This window comes from Tachypleus tridentatus, chromosome 7 (assembly GCF_004210375.1).
Source record: "Tachypleus tridentatus isolate NWPU-2018 chromosome 7, ASM421037v1, whole genome shotgun sequence".
Taxonomy (NCBI): domain Eukaryota; kingdom Metazoa; phylum Arthropoda; class Merostomata; order Xiphosura; family Limulidae; genus Tachypleus; species Tachypleus tridentatus.
Window position 1 is genome coordinate 54373760 of NC_134831.1, and position 25326 is coordinate 54399085.

The 25326-nt window shown below is 31.4% G+C and overlaps 1 protein-coding gene and 1 long non-coding RNA gene across 5 annotated transcripts in view; one reads left to right on the forward strand and one right to left on the reverse strand.

The window, feature by feature from the left end:
- Nucleotides 1-2794: 2794 nt before the first annotated feature.
- Nucleotides 2795-6193, reverse strand: LOC143255686 (uncharacterized). The gene is made up of 2 exons (XR_013030789.1): nt 5986-6193; nt 2795-5503 (listed from the first exon to the last, which is right to left on the reverse strand). It is a non-coding gene; the product is annotated as an uncharacterized LOC143255686 (long non-coding RNA).
- Nucleotides 6194-6289: 96 nt separating this feature from the next.
- The window catches only part of LOC143255684 (uncharacterized), a 69415-nt gene continuing 50378 nt past the window's right edge, over nt 6290-25326 (forward strand). The window contains exons 1-2 of one of the 4 annotated variants that reach the window (XM_076511736.1): nt 6290-6509; nt 6774-7028. In XM_076511736.1, coding sequence (XP_076367851.1) covers nt 6474-6509; nt 6774-7028 — 291 coding nt within the window. In that variant the 5' untranslated portion in view covers nt 6290-6473. Of the gene's footprint in view, nt 6510-6773; nt 7029-13092; nt 13163-15197; nt 15501-24402; nt 24547-25326 lie in introns of those variants that run through there. The other 3 variants (XM_076511737.1, XM_076511739.1, XM_076511740.1) reach the window with 3 other exon arrangements.

Genomic DNA, 25326 nt, shown 5'->3' on the forward strand with positions numbered 1-25326 from the left:
CAAGAAAACCACTTTCGTCCGTTAAGGCATGTGTCCGGCAACGGTCAGTTGCAAACTCTATCTTTGTCAACCTGAAGATGACCTAGGAAAGTCGAAACGTTGTTCTCTGCTTATCAGTAAGTGTTAATACCCATACCAGCCGTTCTGAGATACAAAGGTTAATTGTGTTACACTCTTGGATTCAATCAGAGCCAAAGTTCTGAGCTACTTATACCGCCTACTTCTAGAAGCCATTGGCCCGGCATGGCCAGGTGGGTTAAGGCGTTCGACTCGTAATCGGAGGGTCGCGGGTTCGAATCCCTGTCGCAACAAACATGCTCGCCCTTTCAGCCGTGGGGGCGTTATAATGTTACGGTCAATCTCACTGTTCGTTGGTAAAAGAGTAACCCAAGAGTTGGCAGTGGGTGGTGATGACTAGCTGCCTTCCCTCTAGTCTCACACTGCTAAATTAGGGATGGCTAGCTCATATATCCCTCGTGTAACTTTGTGCGAAATTCAAAACAAACAAATAAACACTCATAAATAAATGAAACACTTCAATATAATTTATTAACTACAATTTGAGTAATACACTCACACAAGTGATGGGTAGGTAATACACAAAATTTGTATTCTACCATCTATATTAATGATGACAAAATTGGCTTGTTTGTTCAAATCTGCACAAAGCTTTTCAAGGGTTATTTGCTCTAGTACTTCCTAACTTAGAAGTGATAGACTAGAGGGGTACAGTTAAACACCAACATTACAAACTTTTGGACTAACCTTTGCGAACAAAAAGTAGGGCTGTTTGTCATGTTATATGTTTAAATTCTATGGAAAAAAATTATGTTTTCTACCTGTATCTGAAATAAAAGTCAATACTAACTTAATTTCTTATAGAATGTTTAAAGAGAGTGGTTATTTAATTATATATTTGGAAAATTCTGCATTGCTAATCAGAATGTTTATGTAAAAAAGTTAATTTCATGCTTACAAGTACAATTAGAACAGTCTCTTATATCCTACATTATCCTATGTACTACCCTACTAAATACAAAAAATAAAACAATAACTCCACTAACAATATTCCTGTACTTACATTCTAAAATGTCAACAACCCCTATCAACTGTTGTCATTAGATGTATTTAAAATGTTTATTTTAAAAAAAGCTATACGATAGGTTATTTGTCAAGCACAGATAATCACCCTCCCCAAAGACACAGTTTTAGTGTTGGATGTTTATAAACTTACAGTTCACTCACTGGGGGAGCAACAGTCATTTTAAAAACATTTTATTTGAAAGCCAGAACTTTTGTCATTCCTTCCTTGGAATTCAACTATATTGACTTTCTTTTGTGTAGTTAAAAATAAAGTGACAAAATAATAAATTCCCCTTTTCTGCTGATATTTTTCTTGAAAATTATATGATGCAATATTTAACCTTTTATTAAATTAATTTCAAACAAAAATTAAAAAGAGAATGAAACTTGACACAGTATTCATTTTAGTAATTTATATGAAAATGCAACTCTTGAAATAGTATATGATACAGCTTGAACTTTATGAAATTTGCAAGATGATAGTTTTCCAACCATAAACCTCATCTTCTGATATATATAAAGGAAATTAATAGCAGGTTAAAAGCCTAAAACATTTATTTTTTTAAAAGACTTAAAAATTTTCAAATATGTTACATTTAAAATTTAATAAACAAAAGCAAATGTATTTGTTATTATTCAAGAAAATAACTTTCTTTAAAATTATATCATTAAGTTATTACAAGTTGTTGGTAGCATTTTGTTTTTCTTCAAGTGTTTCAGTGTCACTGTTGTATTGGGTACAGGATATGGCTAATATAGTGTGATTGGCATACTAAGAGAAAGTAAAGTGTATAATAAAAGTTCTTAATAATTAGAAACCTTATAGTTCTTAACTTAAAAATAACATATCACTTAGGGAAATTAATATTTTTATTTTATATTACAGCATGAATTATTAAAGGTTATTTAGTGATAAAGAATACTGTTTAATACATTTATCAAATTACACAGGTTATTAAAACTTTTTTTTTTAATGTTAAACAAGAATACCAAATGAAGAGACAGATTTATTGCAGTGTTCTTAATTAAAACTGCATATATGTGATTTTTGAATAATTTTCTCTTGTTCCATGGTTTGGGTTTTATTATGCTTTAACCTGGCTGAATAATGTATATTTTCAACACCAAGTAGTTAATTTGTACATTTTGAAACATTTACAGCAGAAAGTTATGAAAGTAATTACCATGTCTCCTATTTTTATTTTTTGGAATAGTCAGACAAATCTTGAGTTGCATATACATTTTTCAGATTACACCCTCTGCCTTAGATTACACTGCATGTTCAATTTTTTTATACTTTAAATTATTTTTACTGTGTCTTTGAATCTCTTATATGTTGTTTTTTTACTAAAAACTGCATATTGCATATAATTTTAATCTTCAACAATAATACTCTCTTAGGAAACTGTGTAAACAAAACTCTAGAAAAAAACAATAGTTTGAGGTTTGGTTTGTTTTGAATTTTGCACAAAGCTACACGAGGGCTATTTGTGCTAACTATCTCTGATTTAGCAGTGTAAGACTAGAGGGAAGGCAGCTAGTCATCACCACCCACCACCAACTCTTGGGCTACTCTTTTAACAATGAACAGTGGGATTGGTCGTCACATAATAACACCCCCATGGCTGAAATGGCGAGCATGTTTGATGTGACGGCAACTGGTTGTGAAAAAAATATTTTTCAATGCTATTTAGCCTCAACATTTCATCTATTTTCTATATGGTAATTTTATTAAAGCAGTAAAATTGTACATTTGAAAGCAAGTAGTAACAGCTTCTAAAGATCTAACATGATGAAATTTATTAAGAGTAATATAAAAAAATGGAAAACAAATAGGTATTTATTCAATGACTAGACAATTAAAAGTTGCCATACATTGAGTAAAATAGAGAGAACTATATAAAATTAGTACTTTCTTTTTGAAAAATTGAATTATTAGGAGGCATTATTAAATCAGGTGCTATGTATGCACCAACATACATATAAAATGCATTTGAATATATACTTTGTTCATATAATATCTTTATGCAACTTATACATTGGACTTACAGTTCAGTCTTAAAACACATCAAGTCTTATTGCAGATTTTTATTGAGTTTAATTTCTTGAACCTTTTGAACCTTTCAAAAGCATGAAGAATTACTAAAACTGAGAATATGTAAAACATTTTGTAAAGAAATATTTAAAATGTTTTGTCCTTTCTTGATAACTTTTAATATCAATATTAAAACTGTCTTATGCTTTCTATTCAGAAGAGCATTTCAGTTATGTTAAAATTAAACACATTATACAAATTATTTTAAAATAACTTAAAATTAAACTTTTGCAAAACAATGTACAGTTATACCTAGTATTTCTCTAAAGATAAAAAACAACAACAATAAGTTTGAAATATCAAATTAAAAGTTTTTCTACCTGCATTTGATACATGTCATCTTAAGATAATGTTTATTGAAGGCAACTTTTAAGACAACTTAAAAAAAATGAAAAAAATGTTTTGTAACTTTCAAGCAAAGCTACATGAAAGCTATCTGTGCTAGCCGTCCCTAATTTAGTACTGCAAGACTAGAGGGAAGGCAGCTAGTCATCACCATCCACCAGCAACTCTTGAGCCACTCTTTTACCAATAAATATGGTATTGACTGTCACTTTATAATACCCCCATGGTTGAAAGGGTGGGCATGTTTGGTGAGATGGGGATTCTAACCTGCAATCCTCATATTATGAGTTGAGCACCCTAACCACTTGGCCATGCTAGGCCCAAGAATATAAGTACGGAATAAGTTTATTAATATGACTGTCTGTCTTATTTTTATTATTTTCTATGAAATATTAAGATAAAGCTTAGTTAAGATATACAATAGCATAAATATTATAGAAGCACATGATGGAAAACTCAAAGGAGTTTTTCCAAATTCCAACTACTAGTAATGTAATTGAGCCTAAGAAAAAACTTAAGCTAATAAAAGTTTTGGAATTACTTATAAATTAACATCAAGGTTACAAGCCAAGTTGGACTTAAGCATGTGGTACAGTTTAAAAGAGAAATAATTTCTTTACAGCTGACATAATAAAGTATTAACCTATAAATATTGTGTTTCTACTTCAATAAAAGTCCTAATTAGTATTACATTGTTCATTCATAAAGGTTAGTGGATAAATATGGCAACTTGTTCTGGTTTAAAAGTCCTTTCTCAAAGAAAATCTGAAACTTAGTTTACTTAAATGAAAAATAAAAGTATCTCTTCCACGAACAACAACACATGATAATTGTTACTGTGAAAACGTTACAAATAAAACAAACATCTAAATGTTTCATGAGAAAAAAATGTGCTTTATTTTTCTCATTAACTGTTCATTTTCAATGTCAAAAAATTAATCAGTTTTAATTAAATGTTTTAAAAATTAACATTCAGCTTGTCAATGTCTACACTGCTTTCACTTCCTAATCTGGAAAATAAGGGGAAATCACCGATTTTTTTTTTTTTTGTTTGTCAATATTTTGAAAAATCTGCAACATTTCCTTTCTATGCAATAGTCTTGTATACTAACTTTTTTGTTGTCTAAAGTCTATAAATATGATTTAACTATGACTATGGCAACAGTACTCATATATTTAATATTTTTAAGCTGTCTATTCATTGGTTAAATGCTTGTAAGTAAGCCAACAATAATTTCTATAAAGTAGTAGCATTTAGTTTTTTTCTTCATTTTAGACACATTTTTCACTGTGACTGGCAGCTATTCCACTAGCACCATCTATTGTTAGTTTACGAAAGTATTTAATCAAATAGCAATATGCAATCACATGCATGAAATTACAGAAAAAAAAGCAAACATAAATTTCAAATTCCATATCTTACTAGAAGTTTTGTTCATGTCTGAACAAAATAACTACTGTGCACAGACACATATATGTAACTTGGTAATGTTATTATTATTATTATTATTATTATTATACGAGCTTAACATTGACAGCATATCCCTAAGCTCTTCAAAACAAATATATTCTTTCTAGAACGAAGCAAATTTAAGTGTAAAAATAATATACTACATGAACACTTTTTTTCCCTCCGAGGAGAGGTGTGCAACACTGACTGTGTATATTTTCTTATAGCAAAGCCACATCGGGCTAACACTGATTAACGAAATTACAATTTTAAGTTTAATATCAAAATGCACAACTTTAAAGTTTCATAAAGTTTTAGTTACATATTAGAAAAAGAATATGTTTATAAGAGGCTGTGGAAAGCCAAGTGTTTCCTGTCAAACTTAAAGCTTATCTTTTCATTGGTATTAATTATTTCTAAATCAGTAAAAAATAAATAAATAACAAAAAGAAAATATCTTGAAAATGTTAGTTATTTAACGTCATTGTTACTATCAAAACTTTGGCCTCTTGTTAATGCCAGACTTCTTCCTAAAAAAAAAAAAGACTCAATGCAACAACGTTAGCTTTGACACTTATATTGATAAAAACAACAAAACACACAATATTAAAAATAACGAAGTTACTCTGCCGTATTTACTACAAAAAGATACTTGGATATTAAAATAACAAAAGTAACCTTTTCCAATAGTAACAATAGCTAATACAAAGGTATACACTACAGTCTAACATATAACTATTAGATTGAACTTCGAAATCATAGGTCTAGTAGTTGTAGTTATGAAAGAAAAAAAATCAGTGCCAGACACTTGAGCTTTTCAAAACATTTAAATATTCGATAAAAGCTTTGCAATGATGAAACTTCTACAGTTATTGCTAAATATAAAACTAATTTAACACTAAGAAATTTAGTGGCAATTTATATGGTCAATATACACTTTTTATTAAAATTAAAACTTAAATTTTACTTTTCATAAAGAACGAGTCTGTACTATAGTTTGTAGAATTATTACCGTGAAACACAGCTGACTCACAACACTCGGAGCACAAGTTGGTAACAGAATCTAAACAGGTCTTATTATCGTAAAATCATATAACTTATTCCAATCTCTTACATTAACTTAGGAATGATTCCCACACTATTAGTTTTTGAAAGTTATATATCAACCATCCAATCACTCTCACAACTTCCGTCCATCTTGACAGTCGCAACGCATGATGGGATAACTGGAGATCAACAACAGCATTGCATTGGCTCGCATCGTGCATGATATTGTTAGCTCTTTTATTTATTCGTTCTAACTTTGCCTTGCGTGCAGTATTTATTCTGTGCAGATATTTTATGTAAGATAAACTTACATAATCAAATAGTGTTTATTACAAATAGCTATAAATTTGCTACAATAATCTTAACAGAATAAATTATGATAAAATTTAGGTTTATCAGTTGTTAGTTTAATATCTGTCATCCAGCTGTTTATTTATATTGAAACACTGAGAAATGACAGAATCGTCAGAGAAAAATAAAATTCTTCAGGTAAGTGTTTCAGTCTATGCACATTATATTCTGGCATTAGCATTTTTTCATAAATACATATATTTTTATTTAACATAGATTTAATATTAGAGAAATGGAACGATGTTAGGGGAAGGTGAGAGGGGGAAATATAGGGTAGGGGTCGGAAGCAATTTTCCTGCTGGTGTACTGTCGCAGCGGTTAGAATAGCATGTGCTTGCTTCTTAGCGAGCACGCGATATTCTCGGTGTGTGAAGAGTGATTTTAAAAATGTCATTTTCTCAGTTTGTAGGACCTCCTTGCGGCCAACATGGATTATACACTTTTTACAAAGCCTTTAAATGCGGGAGCCCAGAAAAACAAAAAATTTTGACACTCGGTGAATTTTTCTTTGTGCGAATTTCCCCGAAAGAAGATCCCTGTATCGGTGAATTGCAGTTACTATGGGAGGACAAGAACAGCGATCAAGCATTGTCAAGTATGAGGTTATATTTTCTTCCAGAACAAACACCTGAAGGACGGCAACATTATCATGGAGAGGTAAGCTAAATTTTTTACTTCATTTATTTTCCTCTTTTTTTTTTTTTTGCTAATTTTTTGTACGAATTAATTTTAAGTGTTTTATACCAGTTGTAATTTACATAAGTGACAACACTGATAGAAAGTGTTTCCTGAACAAGTATTGATTTTAACCTGGTTGCTCTTGGGGTTTAATTCTCTCGCTCGCTCATCACTACAACTATTCATTTCGCTCGTGTGGGCTGATTAATCCACGTATAGAGGAATGTTGACCTGATTTTTCGAATTAAACTATGAAATTTGAAGGCAATTTACCTCGAATGGTTGTATATGCGATTTTATTAGATTGCTATTCGAACTTTTATTTTTATAGCATAATGTTTCTTGTAGCAAATATTTCTTTTCAGTTAATACCCATTGCTTATTTCTGTAAGAGTTCTATAATACATGTTCCCTTGAAGTGATACGCTATCCAAGTTTACATTCATTATGTTTTGTACGGTTTATATTGTAGTCATTTTCATCAAAACTTGCAGCATTTAGATATTTATTGCCAAAAATACGAAAAATTATTACTTCTTTATTGAAAATGTCTCTATTATAATAGTTAATAGTTGTGATAAAACTTTACTTTTAAGTCATACTTTGATGTTTCTAAAGTTTTTGTAAGATTATCACTGTAGTGATTTGTAAATTACTATTTGTTTGTGTTTCCATTAATATATACATTCGTATTTCAATATTTATTTTTAAATAAGTAAAATGTAATATAATTAAAAGCTAAGACAATTTTTATGAGTTTTTTTTTCCTTTTTAGATATTTGATAGATTTATCGATCTCATTCGAGTTAAATTAATACAATTTACTAGCTTTATTTTCATATATATAAATGTGTTAATATTCATAATTAAAAGAGATAAGTATTGAAACGTTACCATATATTCTATATTTTAATTGGAATATACAAGAATATTTTGTCGCTTGGTGAAAAACGGTTTGGTAGAATTATAAATTATAGTGAAACGCAGCCTGGATACATATAGAGCAGGCTGGTCTTTTGTGTGTGACGTGTACGCTATATCAGGCTAGCCCCGCCTTCTTATATGTCTTCGTGCACGTGGGATACGTGGCTGTAGATCCGTGAGTGGAGCCTGGTTCCCGCTTTTGGATTGCTCAGTGTGCATTACCCATTGAAATAATAGTATGTGTTTTGCTAACGTTGCTTGCTTGAGCACGCACACACGCACAAACAGAAGACAAAAAGGGGAGGATAATAATAGATAGTTAAATATTGGTAATACTGGTAACCATGCTTAATATATTAAAATGATGTGAAAACATGAATAAGGTAGATTTTCCGTTTTTACGAATCCTCAGTTGCTGCACTAATATTTTGCTTACATGATTAATTCTAAATTTATTGCTTCCTGTAAGCAGAATCTTAAATTTTTCCAGCTGCAAGAAAGGTGAGGTAACTAAACAGTAGGTGAGAGGAAATAAATATATACATATTTCAAGCATGTTCTTTACACTGTATTCATAACTTGTGATAAAACTAAACCAAAGATTGTGTTTAAATCGTACATTAGAGCTTTATCCCAATTGTGTTGAAGGCTCGGCGTTGATTATTATCAATATATGAGACAAAGGGCTAGGATGTTTCTTTACTTTAATTTCTGCAAAACTCTAATAGCTTTTGTGTAATTAATGTAATTGTTTTCCAAGTAGTTAACTATTGCCAAGGTTTTTTCAATATGTAAACTGAATTATGTTTTCAATTTGTTCGTGTTTGTTTTTCAATAAAATGAACATATGTTTCAATATATTCGCAAGCAAATGACCTCAATATAGTAATAGTAATGTAGAAAACGCATATAAGGAGCTTATTATAATTTATTAAAAAATCAATAATTATAAATATGAAATTAAGCCTCAAATACATTAAACATTATATCATAAAATTTACATATTATATATAATAAAGAAAGACATTTCATTTTTTAATATAATTACTTCTCTAGTTTATAATTTTGACTATATATATATATATATATGTCAGCATTATCGTTTGTTTAGTCATCACTTAGTTTAATATATATATTACTCGTTATAGCCGTACATCACAGTTGATGTAAAAATCAATATCAGAGATGACGTGCGTCAGCAGTATGTTTTCATCATTATATCTTTAAAACTGCAATTGTCCTAAAAATAAATGATTTACGATCACATGCATACTGAAGTTGAGTACTTAACACAGCTTGTTAAACGTGTTTGTTCACACTTTTTGTGTGCGCTGTCTTTACGTATAATACATATTATCGATCAAGCTTGAAATAGATTAATAGTGAACGCGCTTCGAAGTTTGATTTCCGTAAACACTGCGATTGTACGTTTAAGTACAGAAATATTTTACTTTACTTTCCCGTTTATTTATATGATTAAATTGAGCGGGTAATCTCATCGGATCTAGTTAAATGTCTGTTGAAAGAAGGATTAGTTCTATGTTCCTTTGTAAAAATATCTACATTTTCACTGACTTGCTGGAGTTAAGAGAAAAAAAGAAATCAGTAGCAGAGTTATACTCGGGAGTCTGGAAGCATAAATAAACACTTGAAAAAAAAATTGTAATTTTCACTTAAAATTATTAATTTTATTTTTACACTTTATATGTTTTCTACAGATATAGTTTAGGGGGTACAGTAACAACTTCTGTAGAGCTTTTCCATACGCGCATGCGATTCAGGATACTTTGTAGATTAAAGTTTCACGCTTTGTTACCTCCGACGTCAGACGGATTATACGTGTGGTCGTTTATTTGTATTTAAAGTTTTAGAAATAGTTACCAGCATTTGTTTTAAATTATAGCACATTTCTGAGGACAATATTCTCCCAAAATATTTTGATTGTATCACAGTCACAAAGAACATTTATTAGAATTTATTACTTAATCTGTATCATGTTGAACGTGTGATTGAGGTCTCTGTTCGATAGATAAAATGTACATATATGTGTACAAATATATAACTTGCCATTTCTGTAAGTCTTAAGTTAGTGTTATAATACGTTTTTAAATATAACGTAGGTTAACGGTAAGGTTGCACTTTGCTGACTTCATCGGAAAGATTTTGAGTTTATTCTATTACCTTCAAGACTTTAAACTAATTTCCGATTCTAAATCTTCTTCCCACACGTACTATAATTACAATTACTAATTAACATTTGAAACATTCTCTGAAACTCAATAGTATGTTATACTTCTATTAATCTATTGTCGCTTATAACTGTCCCAGGTGAAGACTTACAAAAACAAAACAAACTTTAACAGCATGTTTGAAGAAGAAACTCCGGTTTATTTCTTCAGATTATTATGAATTTGTGACTAGTTCTTAATACTTTTCTCTTTAATGTTTTCATTTTTTTTTTCATAATACTTACCAACAACGGGCGTTAAACTTTACTGTCAGCCTTGAATGGATCAAAATCCTCTCTAAGGCCCTTTTAGAAGATAAGAACTATATTAGCAACGTTACAATCATCAAGAGCCATCAGGAGTTCCTACTTATGTTGCTTACAAGTCTTCTGACAGACTTTTAATGGCTATGGGGTTTATTTTCTTGAAGTTTTACAGGTTTCTAAATGACACTATTAAAAGTTAATAGGGTTAAAAAATATCCCCCCAACCAAAAAAAAAAAAAACAGCATCAAATTGCCCAAATAATGGAATATCCTATACTAATAAAACAACGTCGTAATCATAAAACATAATTTTACCATGCTTAGTATGGTAATAGGTTAATGTACCTGGTATTGAGAATGCTGTGTGTATAGACGAGAAGTATTGTGAAACATGTTTATGTACGAACATGACGAATCAACGCATTCTGATCTCTGTAAGTAAGAACGTGAGAAAAGTATATTTAGTTTTACTCAATATCACGTTGATTTTTTAGCTTTGTTCTAATCAGAGGTTAATGTTAATTAATGTTCTGATTTGACCACCCACTTGTAGTTGATAATTTTTATTTACAAGAATCTAATAAAGGCACATTTTGAGATATTGTTTTTGTACTGACAATCTTGCCTATTCATATAAAACAAAATACAAAACCTATTTTAAACCAGATCGTTTTGTTCCACTACACACAAACATTTATTTTTATACAAGTCTACAGTATTTTTTTACACTTCAGTAAATTAAAAACAAATCCGTATGAAGCTTCATAATGTCACACACACACACGCATATATATATATTCGTAACCATTCTGTATTAATTTTATTTTTATCAGTTAAAGCGAATTTGTATGCAAACATAATTGAGATTAATAATGCTATTGGTATATACTTGCTTTCTGCACATATTAAACAGAAGCTATTTAATTTTGACGGTGTTAATTTTTGTAATGCTTCAAGAAGCATCCTCTCTCTCTCTCTCTGTTATGTATTTATTGTGTGCCTTCCCTGTCGCCTACCCATTGGTGTTCCTTCAGTGGTATCTATTCACATGAAAAGGGTGTGTATGTAGTATTGCATATAAATCCCCTTTTCCTCTCCCTCGGTGCTAACCCTCATTTGTAGTTTGTATCAGAAGGTTGGTCTGGTACTATAGTTTCTACTTACTTCTCCAAAGTCTGTTGAAACCAGCGCCGTTACTAAGCAGGTCCTCCTGCATGGCTAGCTGTTTTTTGGTCGTTCTCTTGTATTTGCTTCTTTATTCACTAACGTTATTATAGTTTTATACGTCACTGACAGACAAAACGAAAAAAAGGTGAAGAAAAACGTGCCTGAAACTATATAGGTGAAAATTTGCGTTTAGAAATTTTGTGACATATATGTTCATATTAAGACAGGACTTTTTTTTTTTTTTTTTTTCAGTGTTAAGCTATACAACAAGCTATTTGTGCTGTGCCCACTACGGGTATCAAAACCTAGTATTTAGCATTATAAGCTTTTAGACTTACCATGGAGTCACTGAGGGACATAAGACGTGAAAAACACTATCATTTCGACAATAAATTTTGTAAATAATCATCTGCGTTTCTTGGCCAAGGAGTTACATAAGAGAAATTTAAACACATAAACTTGGGATGCATTGTGCCAACTTTGGTAGTATAATTTTATTTTTCAAGTAATTGCAAGAACTTCAAACAAATATTTGAATGTTTATATTTAAGATACAGTCCACATGTTACTGTAGAACACCAAAACTCACCAATTTTAACCGGACTTCAATTATGTTGTATTTTTCATGTCATAAAATTTTCAAATTCAGGTGTTTTACGTGTTTAGGTGTTATACAAAGTGTATAAAGGTCTCGATTGAGCGTGCATGTATATATGTATGTAAATCCATTCTTTTTAAGGGCGTGTAACGTTTCTCTAAACAGCCGCGGGTCATATATTTATACAGCAGATACGGTGTAGGACTACTTTCATTAGTTGCTGGCGCGTGACGTTCGAAGCAAAGGTTTTTGCCTTCATTTATGTATGTTGTGATTATATACGAACACTAGGTTGACGAATATAAAATCCATATCAAACAAATTTAAACCCAGCGTTATCGAGAACTTTTACTTCACAGTTTTATGAAACAGAATGAGTACCTTTATATATTCTACAAGATTTGTATATAGAGTGCAAACAGTTTTGTTTTTATTTTAACGCAGAACGACCCAAATGGGTTCGGTTCTCTGTGATGTGTTAAACTCGGGAAACATCTCCAACATGACATGCAAATGATCGCAAAAATCGTAAAATTTTCTACTTCGGGGAAGAATGTAAACACATTTTCAGATGTCGGAAGTAATGGAAAGTTAGGTGGTAATGATTCCGGGTTAAATCCATTACAAGTTCTCTTATGTTTTAATCAATTTAGGTTTACGGCCGAAAATATCGTTTATTCATTTAATAGTTTTATGATCAAATGTATTAAGGATTTTGATGTAATAAGATATTTGTATTTAATATAGCAATGCATATAATTACTTCATGAAAATTATATAAATGTAATTATTACTTTTTATCTAATATATTTTATGTTAGTCCAAAGACGACTTTCTAAGCTCCTTCCTTTGTATGTGTGTGTGGCGTGAACTGCATTAGAACGCAGAAAGAACGTTCTAAATACACGCTTGTTGAAGCTGGGAAGTAAGGTAGGTGGTTTGATATTCCACATCGATTTTTCCTTCTGTTGTGCTGAAATATTTTGGCGTATTTCTTGGTTCGCATCTCGTTTATTGGATGGTTGTTGGACTGAAATAAAACAGCAACAAATAAATGGCTACTCGGAACTAATATTACATACCATTGAAACAAATTTCTATCTTTATGTTGAAATTTCTGTACGTTTTAGCATCACTGTAAAAATACTGTATACGTTTTTAAGATATAGCACAAAGCCGCGCGTATTTGTATACATACATATATTATGCACGGTTGTGTACTAATTTTTGAAGAAAAAATATTTGTACAATGATATATGTGTGACAATAGATTCATGTGCGATTATGATTTAAAAATCTGTTTGTTATTGATTTTTTGCATTTTAAATATAACTTACAAGATGAAACCACAAGGAATATGTATGTAACAAATTACTATGTAAGTTATTACTATGTAATTTAAAATACATGGTTAAAAATTTAATTTTACCCAGGTCTATTGTTCTTTATAAGATCATATCACTACTGATTAAGTTTCAGATTTATTAATTTGAATGTGTTTCAAAACACGTTTTTCACGTAAAAAAATAAAATGTGACTTTATCATGGCAATTTAAGTCCTCGCCTTTAGTGAGAATTTGAACATCTTAAATAAGCCAACTACAAAATTGCTATTTAAACACGTAAATTTATATTATTGAGTCAGGAAATAATGAGATTTGCTCATGAAATTGTTCGTTGTTACTACACACGTGTAAATGCATGTGTGTACGTGTGTGCGCGCGCACATCTATACTTAACTGTATTATTAAAAATGTTCGCTCAAACAATATAAAAATCATTTGTTGCTTTTTTAGTGTTCATTACAAGACATAAACATTTGATAGCTGTTACAATACATTCGAGAATTTATATGCTTTAGGTAATTTTATAAAGGTAAGATAACTAATATTCATCGATAAATTGAAAAGATTGTTTTAATACACGTTATTAGATTCAGATATGAACAACTTTATTGATTTTTTAACGAGTAGAAAAGAAGAATTTCTACTTTGTGTAGCCTTTATTAGTATAAGTGTTCAGAAAAACTACCATCTATTTTAAACATTACATCACTTTGATTTTTGACATAATATTTATATATAATTAAAAAGTTGTGTAGACCTATTGTTAACTTCAGTGATGATTATACAGTTTAATTACATTTTTCCTTTTTGAAGAGCTTTTCACATTACCCGTATGGCAACATATTTCCTCTACTTAGTGTGTGTTCAAAACCATGACATACAGAGCCAGGAAAAAATGAACGTTTATTTAGTGGAACTACGAAGCGTATTACGATGAATAAAACCGGATTTGGTTGTGTGTTATACATGTGTTATATATCATACACAACAAAACTGAAATTGCTACTTAGCGCAATGAAAATATTTTAAGATAAAAAACTGGGAGCACGTTTTTTCTGTAGGATTTTTTTGGTTTACTTATTGTTTGTAAAGGAAATTATTTTCATGTGTATATAGAACAAGTTTTTATCGTTATGATGTTATCGTGATTTAAATTCGTGAGATTTTAACATAAAAACATCGTTCATTTCCATGGCACATGGGAAACACGCAGCTCTCTAATGAGTTTGTAATTTTTTGTGCAGTTTGAGTTTTTACAGAATACGTAATTTTCGCAAGAAATAATTTGATTATAACTTTTAGAAAAGACAGGTAATGTTTAAGTTTGTGTTCAATAAGCATGATGTATAGCAGTACGCTTTCTTTAAAATAACTAATAATGTGATATTACATTTCTAATTATCCGAGAATATGTTGGATGCATGTAGCATACCAGCGTGATTCAAAGTAGGCTCCGAAAATATTATAATGATAAATCAATTCAATGAAACTTATAAATATTTCAGCAATAAGAGTGAATACAAAAGAGAGAAAAAATAAACAGTTTTGACGTTTAATGGATAGATATTAAACTATAACTGATATAATGTAAATTGTATATTCTCTTTCTTTACGGATAGATGACTCTACGAACGTGCTGCGAGTTTTAATTTGACGTTCTACAAGAGTTTTTTCCTGCATTTTACTGACGTATATGGTACCAGCATTCATTCCATGACGTATATTACAAATTCAGAGTTTCTCTCTGGTCCTTCTAGTCTGTAGAAAGTGTACATATCCATTGTTATATTGATTTATCGACCGTTTCATTGGCTCTCGCTGCTGACGAAAAAGAAAACGGCACATTCAACCAATCTTTTCCTGCAACGTTTTCTGTAGGATTTCCGCCAAATAACTCATAGAGCAAGCTTCTTGAGTAGCTTGTAAGTCTATGTTATTTGCTCGTGAGTGTATTAAACGTTAACGATACTGTTAGTTTCATTCTAATTGGTAGTTCGAGGGCGTTTGGTTTACTTGCTAAACATGTCTGTGAGAAGATTAAAAATTCATTGAAATTTATTTCATTAAAAAAAATAAGATTGAGAATTGGATTGATATAAATAATTTTCACTTCACGGTAACGAAAAGAGTACATTTTCAGCGTATGTCTTAAAATTAATTCATATATACAGTTAATTTCAGTAAATCATATATTTTACACTGAAAGGTATGCATGTATTTTAGGTATATAAACACTACTCTTTGCAAAGTTTGTTAAGTTAAAATTAGTTATTCTCTTACTTGTTCGCGCGAAATGATCGTAATTCCTATGCAGAAAAGTTGTATTTCTTTATATGACATTTTAATGTTGACTCTTCTATGAAGGAATGTTATCAAAAGTCAGTACGTTTCAATGAGAACAAACTATGTAATAAATTATTTCTGACATTAAATATTTTGATTTGCTCTTCATAACATGAGAACATGTTTAGAATTTACAAATTTTAACAATAACAATAACAGCAGAATAGTAATAGATTACTTACAAATGCCTTTTATCGAAAGAAAGAAAATCAAATGGAAAATTATTTACTAAGCATCATATTCATTACTTTAATGAATGAATGAAAGCAAGTAGGTGACGAGATCTGTTTTAGTTTTCCCATGAGGAAAGTTTTTAGGCAACGAGTTTCATTACAAAAACAGAACGATATATTTGCTTTCTTTTTTATAGTTCGGTATCGTTTTTTTTATTCATTCGCTACAGTTAGATATGGTTTGTAGGCTTATCTTTTTCTTTGACTTTCACAGTCAGATTGCAGAGACGTTTTGAAGTAAAAATATAAAAGTGCATTCCATTTCCACTAAGATAAATAAATGCTAATGGAGAAATATTCGACTTTTTAAATTTTAGTTTGTACTGGTGTTATTTTAACATTGTAATACAGATGTCTATACTGTCATATACATTAAGAATGTGCTATCATGAATCATGACTGATTGCAGTCATTGTAACTACTATGGGTATTGCTGTTAGATCTCATAATATTCTATCCAGTTTCCAAACAAAACATCAGGAACAGATGAGCTGATTAAATTATGAAAATTCGAATTCGTTACGTTATTAAATAATAACGTTGTTTGTTTTCTTTAATTGTTTGATGTTAAATACGCTGATTTATAAGGCTTAGGCGGATAAAAATGCTTTTGCCATTGAACGTGTTTTTTCTTTGTCAAATCCTCCCCAGTGGCATAGCGACATATCTGCGAACTTACAATGCTAGAAACCGGATTTCGATAACTATGGTGGGCAAAACACAGATAGCCCATTGAGTAACTTTGTGCTTAACTTTAAACAAGTTACCAACGTATTTATTGGCTTGTATTGTGTGATTGACGGAGAATAGAGCTCTCACTGGGTGGATTGCTCCATATTTTTTATCCGATTTTTTTATTTATTTTACAGACAGAAGTATACTGTCTGTATAACGATACTCCCTATGAAAAGTCTTAGCAGACAAAGAGGACAGTTCTCATTGGTGTATTATTTAGATTTCTTTTTCCGCAGACAGAAAATCATAATTATTATGACACTCACTGTTTATTTATTGGTTGTTAAGTATATAGTATAGTTCTATTTGAGGTAATTATTTCAAAATTGTTTGTCCAAAAATAGTTAATAAAGTTACAATCAGTACATGTTTTGTTTTAAATTGTCAGAAAAATACGTAATCCTAATTACATGCTGGCCATGCATGATTTAACGTTTAACGTGTCGGGCTGCGGACAGAACGACACAAAGTTCTAAATGTGATACCGTTTAATACTCCCCGTACTTTTAGCTGTAAACGTGTTATAAAAGTGATAGTCAATTCCATTGTATGACCCAAAGATCCACACAAAGCCAATGTGTAGCGGTGCGTGCTGCTGGCTGTTTGCCCCTCTCAACTATGTGATTCAAAATTAGGGACTACGATACCTAATACCTAGCCTGATCCGTTTCGCTTAATTGTACATAAAATATAGTTCAAGTTTAAAATTCCAAATATTTATTGAATGTTTTGCCTTCATACAACTTAGAAACTTTCAGATTTACTTTATAAAATTGCTTTAATGAAGGGGGGAAAGTTTAATGTAAAAACGATATTTGAAGTTTTAAAGCCATTGAACGTAAAATGTAGAAGATAAAAACCTATATAATTTGATGTATGAGTTAATGTGGCGTAAATGACACGTGTTTCAAATATTTAATTTCAATAAAATAGATATTTATATATAGAGAAAAAAATGTGGATGGATAGATAGGTAGATAGTGTAAATTAAAGAATCTGGTGTGAACAGGAAGCTCGCACATTTTATACGTGAATGAATACGCGTTACGTGTAATCAAGGCTGTCTTTCTTAACTGTTAACAGTTTGTACCTAAAGTGAAACTACGTGTTCCAGCATTGCCACTCAGTTAATGAATTCTAACTTAAAAACCTACTCACCTTCAAAAGTAGTGAGCCAATAAATTTTCATCTCATAAACTTGTAAGTTAACGCTTAACATCATGAACCATTCCGATTTTTTGTAATCTCTTTCAAAAACACTCCTTCTGTTTTACTTTGTTACTAAGTAGACCGATTTTATAGATTGTGAAAGGAAAATAACAACAGAAAAAAATATACTATTAAGTTTGTCTTCAATTCAACAAGTAGGCTCGGAAGCATCGGAAACAGAAAACAAACAATACATAGTTGTGAATGTTGTAAAGCAAACTCGTTATTCCCTGATCAATGGTAAAACACTGCAATTACTTACATAATTTTCTTATAAAAATTTTATAAATCATGTCTTTCTGAAGTCAGACCGAGAAGAGAGGTATTTCAATATATGATTTGCTTGAAAAAATTGGAAATCAGAAAGAAAGAGAAAACATTTAATTTATTTGGAGATCAGAAGAAGAACAAGAACAATCCAAGAACTTTTGTGATTAACTGTTTGTTTGGTATTAGAATGTCCTTGATTAACTCCTTTAACAAGATCAAATACGTTTGTTTGTTTTTTTGAACTTCGCACAAAGCTACTCGAGGGCTATCTGCGCTAGCCGTCCCTAATTTAGCAGTGTAAGACTAGAGGGAAGGCAGCTAGTCATCATCACCCACCGACAACTCTTGGGATACTCTTTTACCAACGAATAGTGGGATTGACTGTAACATTATAACGCCTCCACGACTGAAAGGTCGAGCATGTTGGGCGCGAAGGGGATGCGAACCCGCGACCCTCAGATTAGGAGTCGCATGCCTTAACACCCTTGGCCATGCTGGGCCCGATCAAATACGTACACAGAAGAGAGAGATTTACGTACAATCTTCAGATGTTTTTAAGATTTCAAAGTTAAAACTTTTTTATAAATTTGTGCTTATATAATATCTGCCGTTCTGAATATAGTACCTTGAAATCATTGGAACGTAATACGTTTTTCAACGTTTACGTAACAATCTGTATAGTAAATCGATTTTCGGGATTGTCTACAAATTTCGATAAGTGAATAACAGATGTTTACTTTTCTTATCGATAAATTGTTCTTCTTCGAGTTAATTTTTCTTACTTTACAGAGAAAAATTCAAAGGATATAACATGCTTTGCTAGGAATATCAAACTTGTTTACGTCAAGAGTGTGTTCCTAGAATGCACTACAGTTTTTATCATTATACACACATTTTAGATTGTGTAAGCATTATTCATTTAATACATAGAATTTTTTGTGTGAAAAATCAATAATTCTTGAATTAATTGGTTTTCTCTCTAAAATTGAAAGTAAAGGAGAGAGAGCACCATTACTGTCATAAAGTAGGTGGAATTTTTAACCACGTTTTTCTGTCTAAACGAGAAAACTATCAGATAATGTATTCAGAAAGTAGACTCGAACCATTGGTGTATTAAGTTCATTGTTAATTAGGTAATAATAATTTGAAAATAACCATTTATATGATAAATGAAGAAACAAGTGAAATGCAAGTACCGTTTACTTTGGCGATAGATCCCTCGAAGTTCAAGGACATCAAGTTTACTCCATTGTTATTACTTAGTCGAATTGAGCGAACTTCGTATGAAAACTGTTCTTCCCAGAAAATTTCAAGGCATAGAATTTTTTGTTTTGTTTTGTTTAATGCTGCTTTAGCAACGAAAAGCCCTTGGTCGCCTGTTATAAACTTTTTCTTATGGTAAAATTTAGTTCATAGTACAAAAATATAAAGATATGCAATCGTTAGTGAAATGCTTACAAGCTTGTATGAATATTCGTGTACAGAAGATTATTATAATACGATAATAAATTGATAAACAATGGTTAACAAATATAATGAAAATTATTCTATGCAGGTAACGTATTACATATTGTGTTGAAACATCAGTATGTACTGTAGATAAACTAATTTTCCTTGTGTTTATAAGGCTCGGAATGGTCAGGTGGTTTAGGCACTCACCCGACTCGTAATCCGACGGTCGCGAGTTCGAATCTCGGTCGCACCAAACATGCTCGCCCTTTCAGCTGTGGTGGCATTATAATGTTACGGTCAATCCCACTATTCGTTGGTATAAGAGTAGCCCAGGAGTTGGCGGTGGGTGGTGATGACTAGCTGCCTTCCCTCTAGTCTTACACTGCTAAATTAGGAACGGCTAGCGCAGATAGCCCTTGTGTAGCTGTGCGCAAAATTCAAAACAAACTAAACCATCTGAGCCTCCAAACAAAAAAAAAATCGTTCCTGTTTTTTTTTCAAGCTTCTCTTTCTTCTGTTTAATTTTTCTTTCTTTACCATAACATTCTGTTGTATTTTTGTCAGTTTTATTAGATTTATAATTTTAGTTTCTTAAAACTATTTATGTACTATTATTTCCAGCTTGTTTACTTTCCTCTACACTATCTACTATGTTAGCGATAAATCTGAGGGCTTATAACGTTAAAAATCTGGCTTCAATATCTGCAGAGGGCAGACAGCTCTGGTGCAGCTTTGCGCGAAATTCAAAAGCAAATGTTATACTTATAAATTGTTCGTCAATTTACTAAACCTCGTATGGTTTGGTTTGGTTTGAATTTCGTGCAAAACTACACGAGGGCTATTTACACTAGCCGCCCTAATTTTGCAGTGTAAGACTGCTAACTCTTGGGTTACACTTTTACCAACTAATGGTGGGATTGACCGTCACATCATAACGCCCTCACGGCTGAAAGGGCGAATATGTTTGGTACGACGGAGATTCGAACCCACGACATTCAGATTACGAGTCGAGTGCCTTAACCACTTGGCCATGTCGGGCACCTGTACTTCGTATGGAATGACAAATACTGTAGCCGTTATTGATTATGAAACATTACCTATTCTGTATTTTGATAACCTACTGTGGTATACGTCCCTAAACATTGAATGATGCATTTACATTCATATGCAATGTTATAAAACGAGTGCTTTCCTTATTTAATTTCATTTTCGTTTGAATATTATAATAATGAATAATTCATAATTTTCATTACTTCGAGGAATATACACTGTATATTCTATTTATTTATTTTACACACGCCAAACAGACACATTCAAGGCACCAATTATTCACATAAAGGAACTCTTATTTAACCACCATCTAAACAAATGTATTGTAATATACAAGTAATTTAAAAACGGGCCGCCTACATTTTTTGTGTAATAGTGCTTTGGAATAGATAAGTTATGTATTACAATTTATTTAATTACGTATGTGAGTGGTTATAAAAATACAGCAGAATCGAAGGCTTTTTTTTTCCCTCACCTCTGTCAGTATTAACTCACAGATATATAGTGCAATTAACATAAATAAAACCTTTTCAATAATAATAACACGATTTCAGAATTTATCTTATTTCGAAAAGCATACCGCATTTAATTAAATGTTTTTTGTGTTCAGTTTTAGTTTTGTTGAAAAAGGCTTTTTTCTAATCATCTTATAATTTCATTATTACAAAATACAAATATTTTCACTTTGGTAACGCCTTTTGCGTACGTGTATGTTTATCGGTTTTGTCCAGCCAATTTATTCTTTCATAAAAGTATTTTTTTTCCTTTTTAGTTTTTATGACCACAAGTAGATTCGGTATTTATTTATCATGCTAATTGAACGTTAAACATTGTCTTCACTTTTTATAAGATAAAAACATCGACAATATAAATGTACAAATGTACACATGAATTCATTTCAAATCAGATTTTGAGAACAACGCATTATTTTTTCTAGTACTAGTTTCCTTTGATGATTGATTAGATTGTCAGTAATTATATTTTCTATTCGTTTGATAAGAAGTTACTAGTAGAATAAAATAGTATTTATATTATATCATTACTACTACGATAGCAAACAGAAAGAAGTGATCTTTCTTTTTGAACTGTGTGGTAATTTCCTTCAAATGCGGAAGTGTATTTTCGTCCTTATTTGGTTTTACCGCAGACTTTATTACTTAAAGTATAATTTTTTGATATCATAATTATAGCTACTTTACAGATTTTGTGGAAGTTGACATGCCCTTGTAAAACGCTTTTGTATGAAAATCAATACATGAGACTATACTTTACAAAAAATATATTTTGTGAAATGTGGAAGTAATGTGCTTATTAAAACTATGAAATATAAAATGATCATATTATAAAAACAAAAAAATTAAAAAAAAACCTTCGTTTTTTACTTCTCGGATTCGAATCACCGTCACACCAATCATGCTCGCTCTTTCAGCCGTAGGGACATTATAATGTAACGGTCAATCCCATTATTCGTTGGTAAAAGAGTAGCCCAAGAGTTGGCGGTGGGTGGTGATGACTAGTTGTCTTCCATTTGATGTTACATTGCTAAATTAGGGACGGCTAGCGCAAATAACCCTCGTATAGCTTTGCTCGAAATTCAAAACAAATCAAACAAACAAATCGTTTTGTACTCTGAAATAAAATATTCAGAGTTTAACACGAAATTACTGTCTTTTTATTTTTCTAATGAGAAATACTCTTTGAAATGAAATTTTAGTGGATTTCTATTTCGAGTTAAAAAGCTTAGTCGTAACCATGCAGCAGTGGACATCATAATGAACTAATGTTTGTGTGTAATTTTCTTTACATATTGGGGTTTTTTACTTATATTGAATATACATGTTCTTATTTTTCTGCATTTTTTTCGTTCACTTAGCCATTGAAACAACGTATTGTTTGCAAAGGTGCTAAGATATATTTCATGTTACTAAGTAATTGTGATTTCTCTCTATAAAAATAGGATGAATGGTTGGTGATACGTTTGACGTTAATCTAAAGAACGAATTTTATTTCTCGTTCTGTTAAATCTGCCGCATTAAAATCTCCGTGGTCTGTGGTCCTTCAACCCCTCATTTCCCTCCCTGCCATCACTGGGACAGGCGGAAACAGGGGTAGGCAGCCTTCCTAATTAGGGTGTTGTAAAACGTTTCTAGCGTGGGTTGCTGAGACTTGAAGTGGTTTAGTACAATATAGCACTCACCCAACTCGTTTTAAAATGTAGATTTGAATTCTTGTAACTATAAGAGGCCACGTTAACTTATCTTAATGAGAATAAACCTGTAAATTGGCCTTATATTCCTCTTAGTTGTGTTGAGTGCTTTCAAAAAACAGAAACAATAACAAACGAGGATACATGACATTATGAAGACATAATTATCACCAGGTGGAACTGTTTTAACAAGTTTTTAGTAAGTTATCTAATTATCGGTGGAAAATAGTTTGATGAATATTGCAAAATAAATGTATTTTTATAAGAATTTATATAAGCAAACTTATAAGTTATAATTTATTTTAGTGATGGAAAAGAAAACATAGCATCATGATTTTTTTTTGTTTTAAAAAAAAATTTAATCTTATTTGTGTTCTCATTCTTTCAGATAATATCATAAACGTACCCAGAAAGATACAGCACAATCTGAAAACAAAACGTTTTTATAAGTCTAGCTAACAACAAAAGCGAATATCTCTGTTGGGGTTTTTTATAAAAGTTTCAAAACTTCATTACAAGTCCTCAGTGCATTTGTTTGTCTCACTTGATCAAATCCGATAGATTTTGACGTCACTAAATAGCTTAAACTTCTGTAATTTGTGTTCTGTTATTCCCAGGACGCTCATCTACAGAACGTATTTGAAATTACAATTCCTCTAAGCTTTATAAAATGTTTTATTGTTTGTATGTTTTAATGCAACGCTACGCAATTGGGGCTTTATCTATAACGGGGAACTGAATCTAAAATTTTACCGTTGCAAGTCTGTAAACTGTTCCACTTGGAACGGGGAAGGTAAAAATATTAAGAAAAGAATAAATAAAAAAGTTTGCCAGCGTCTGTAGATATTTTCATAAATCCTGCATGGGGTTTTATACTCTTTAAATATTTGTATTTACATGTGTGTATGTGTCTATAGTAATGACCACGTAGTTTCGGCTAATACTTTGTCTGAGCTGTATTTTTCTTGTTTCGTTCCAAATTGATTTGCCTGGGTTACATAAAAATAAACAGCGGGTTCTTTTGAATCATGAATCGCTTTCCAATACACTAGTATTTGCAAAGTTTAAAATCTTCTTAAATCCACTCATCAATGGAAAGACTTGGAAAGGGCTAAGCGATTTGAATTTATCGTGGTATACTGGTATTATATGATTTATACCAATCAATCAGCTGAAAGAAGTTTTCAGGGGATGATGTCACGGGTGACGGAAGAAGCTTGAACAGACCTGATCCATTCGGGCTTATCTGGCAAAATACGCGTACAAGTCACGTTTTCTGTGACAGTAAGCGGTTTGCGCAGTGTTGAACACCGTATTCAGATGTAGTGCTACTAATCACGGTTCTCATACCGTTTCCCCTTACTTGTTAACATCAAATAGAATATGCACATATCTTCCGAAACGTGAAGGATTGCGTTGCTACGCTGCCATTGATACAACTATCTCGTTGTCGTTTTACTTTCAAGTTTGGTATTTCTTGTTTCTAAATATATGTGAAATTGAGACCTTAGTAATGTATGACTGTATCATGCGTTTGATATATTTTGAATATATTTCATTATCATACCCAGTATACTTACTTTGGACTATTTTTATTTTCTTAAAGTGATTTCAGTTTTATTATTTTACCATACTTTAACTTTTTTTGTGTTGGAACGTTGTCGTTTTTGTTAAACGTTTCTAACTTGTGTCTAGAAACGTGTAGAAAGATAATTAATATATAATAACTTTAAAATACCAAGTTTCTAACTCGACTTGTATTTGTAGTGTATATTATATTGTGTGGATGCATTCTTGCTTCGTGTTCGAATATGCTGATGGTTCTTTCTCCACCACATTCGAGTCAAAGTGGCTCGGCATGGCTTGGTGGTTAACGCACTCGACTCGTAATCCGAGGGTCGCGGGTTCGAATCCCGGTCACACCAAACACGCTCGCTCTTTCAGCCGTGGGGGCGTTATAATGTGGCTGTCAATCCCACTATTCGTTGGTAAAAGAGTACCCCAAGAGTTGACAGTGGGTGGTGATGACTAGTTGCCTTCTCTCTAGTCTTACGCTGCTAAATTAGAGACAGCTAGCGCAGATAGTCCTCAAGTAGCTTTCCGCGAAATTCAAACCAAACCAATCGAGTCATAGTCTAGTTTAAATTACCATTTACTGCTCTTATAGATTCTATGCAGGGCTGAGGTGTAGCCGTTGTGAGGCTAATATACCACTATCCAGAAATGTATCAATGACGTATTGGTTTAATA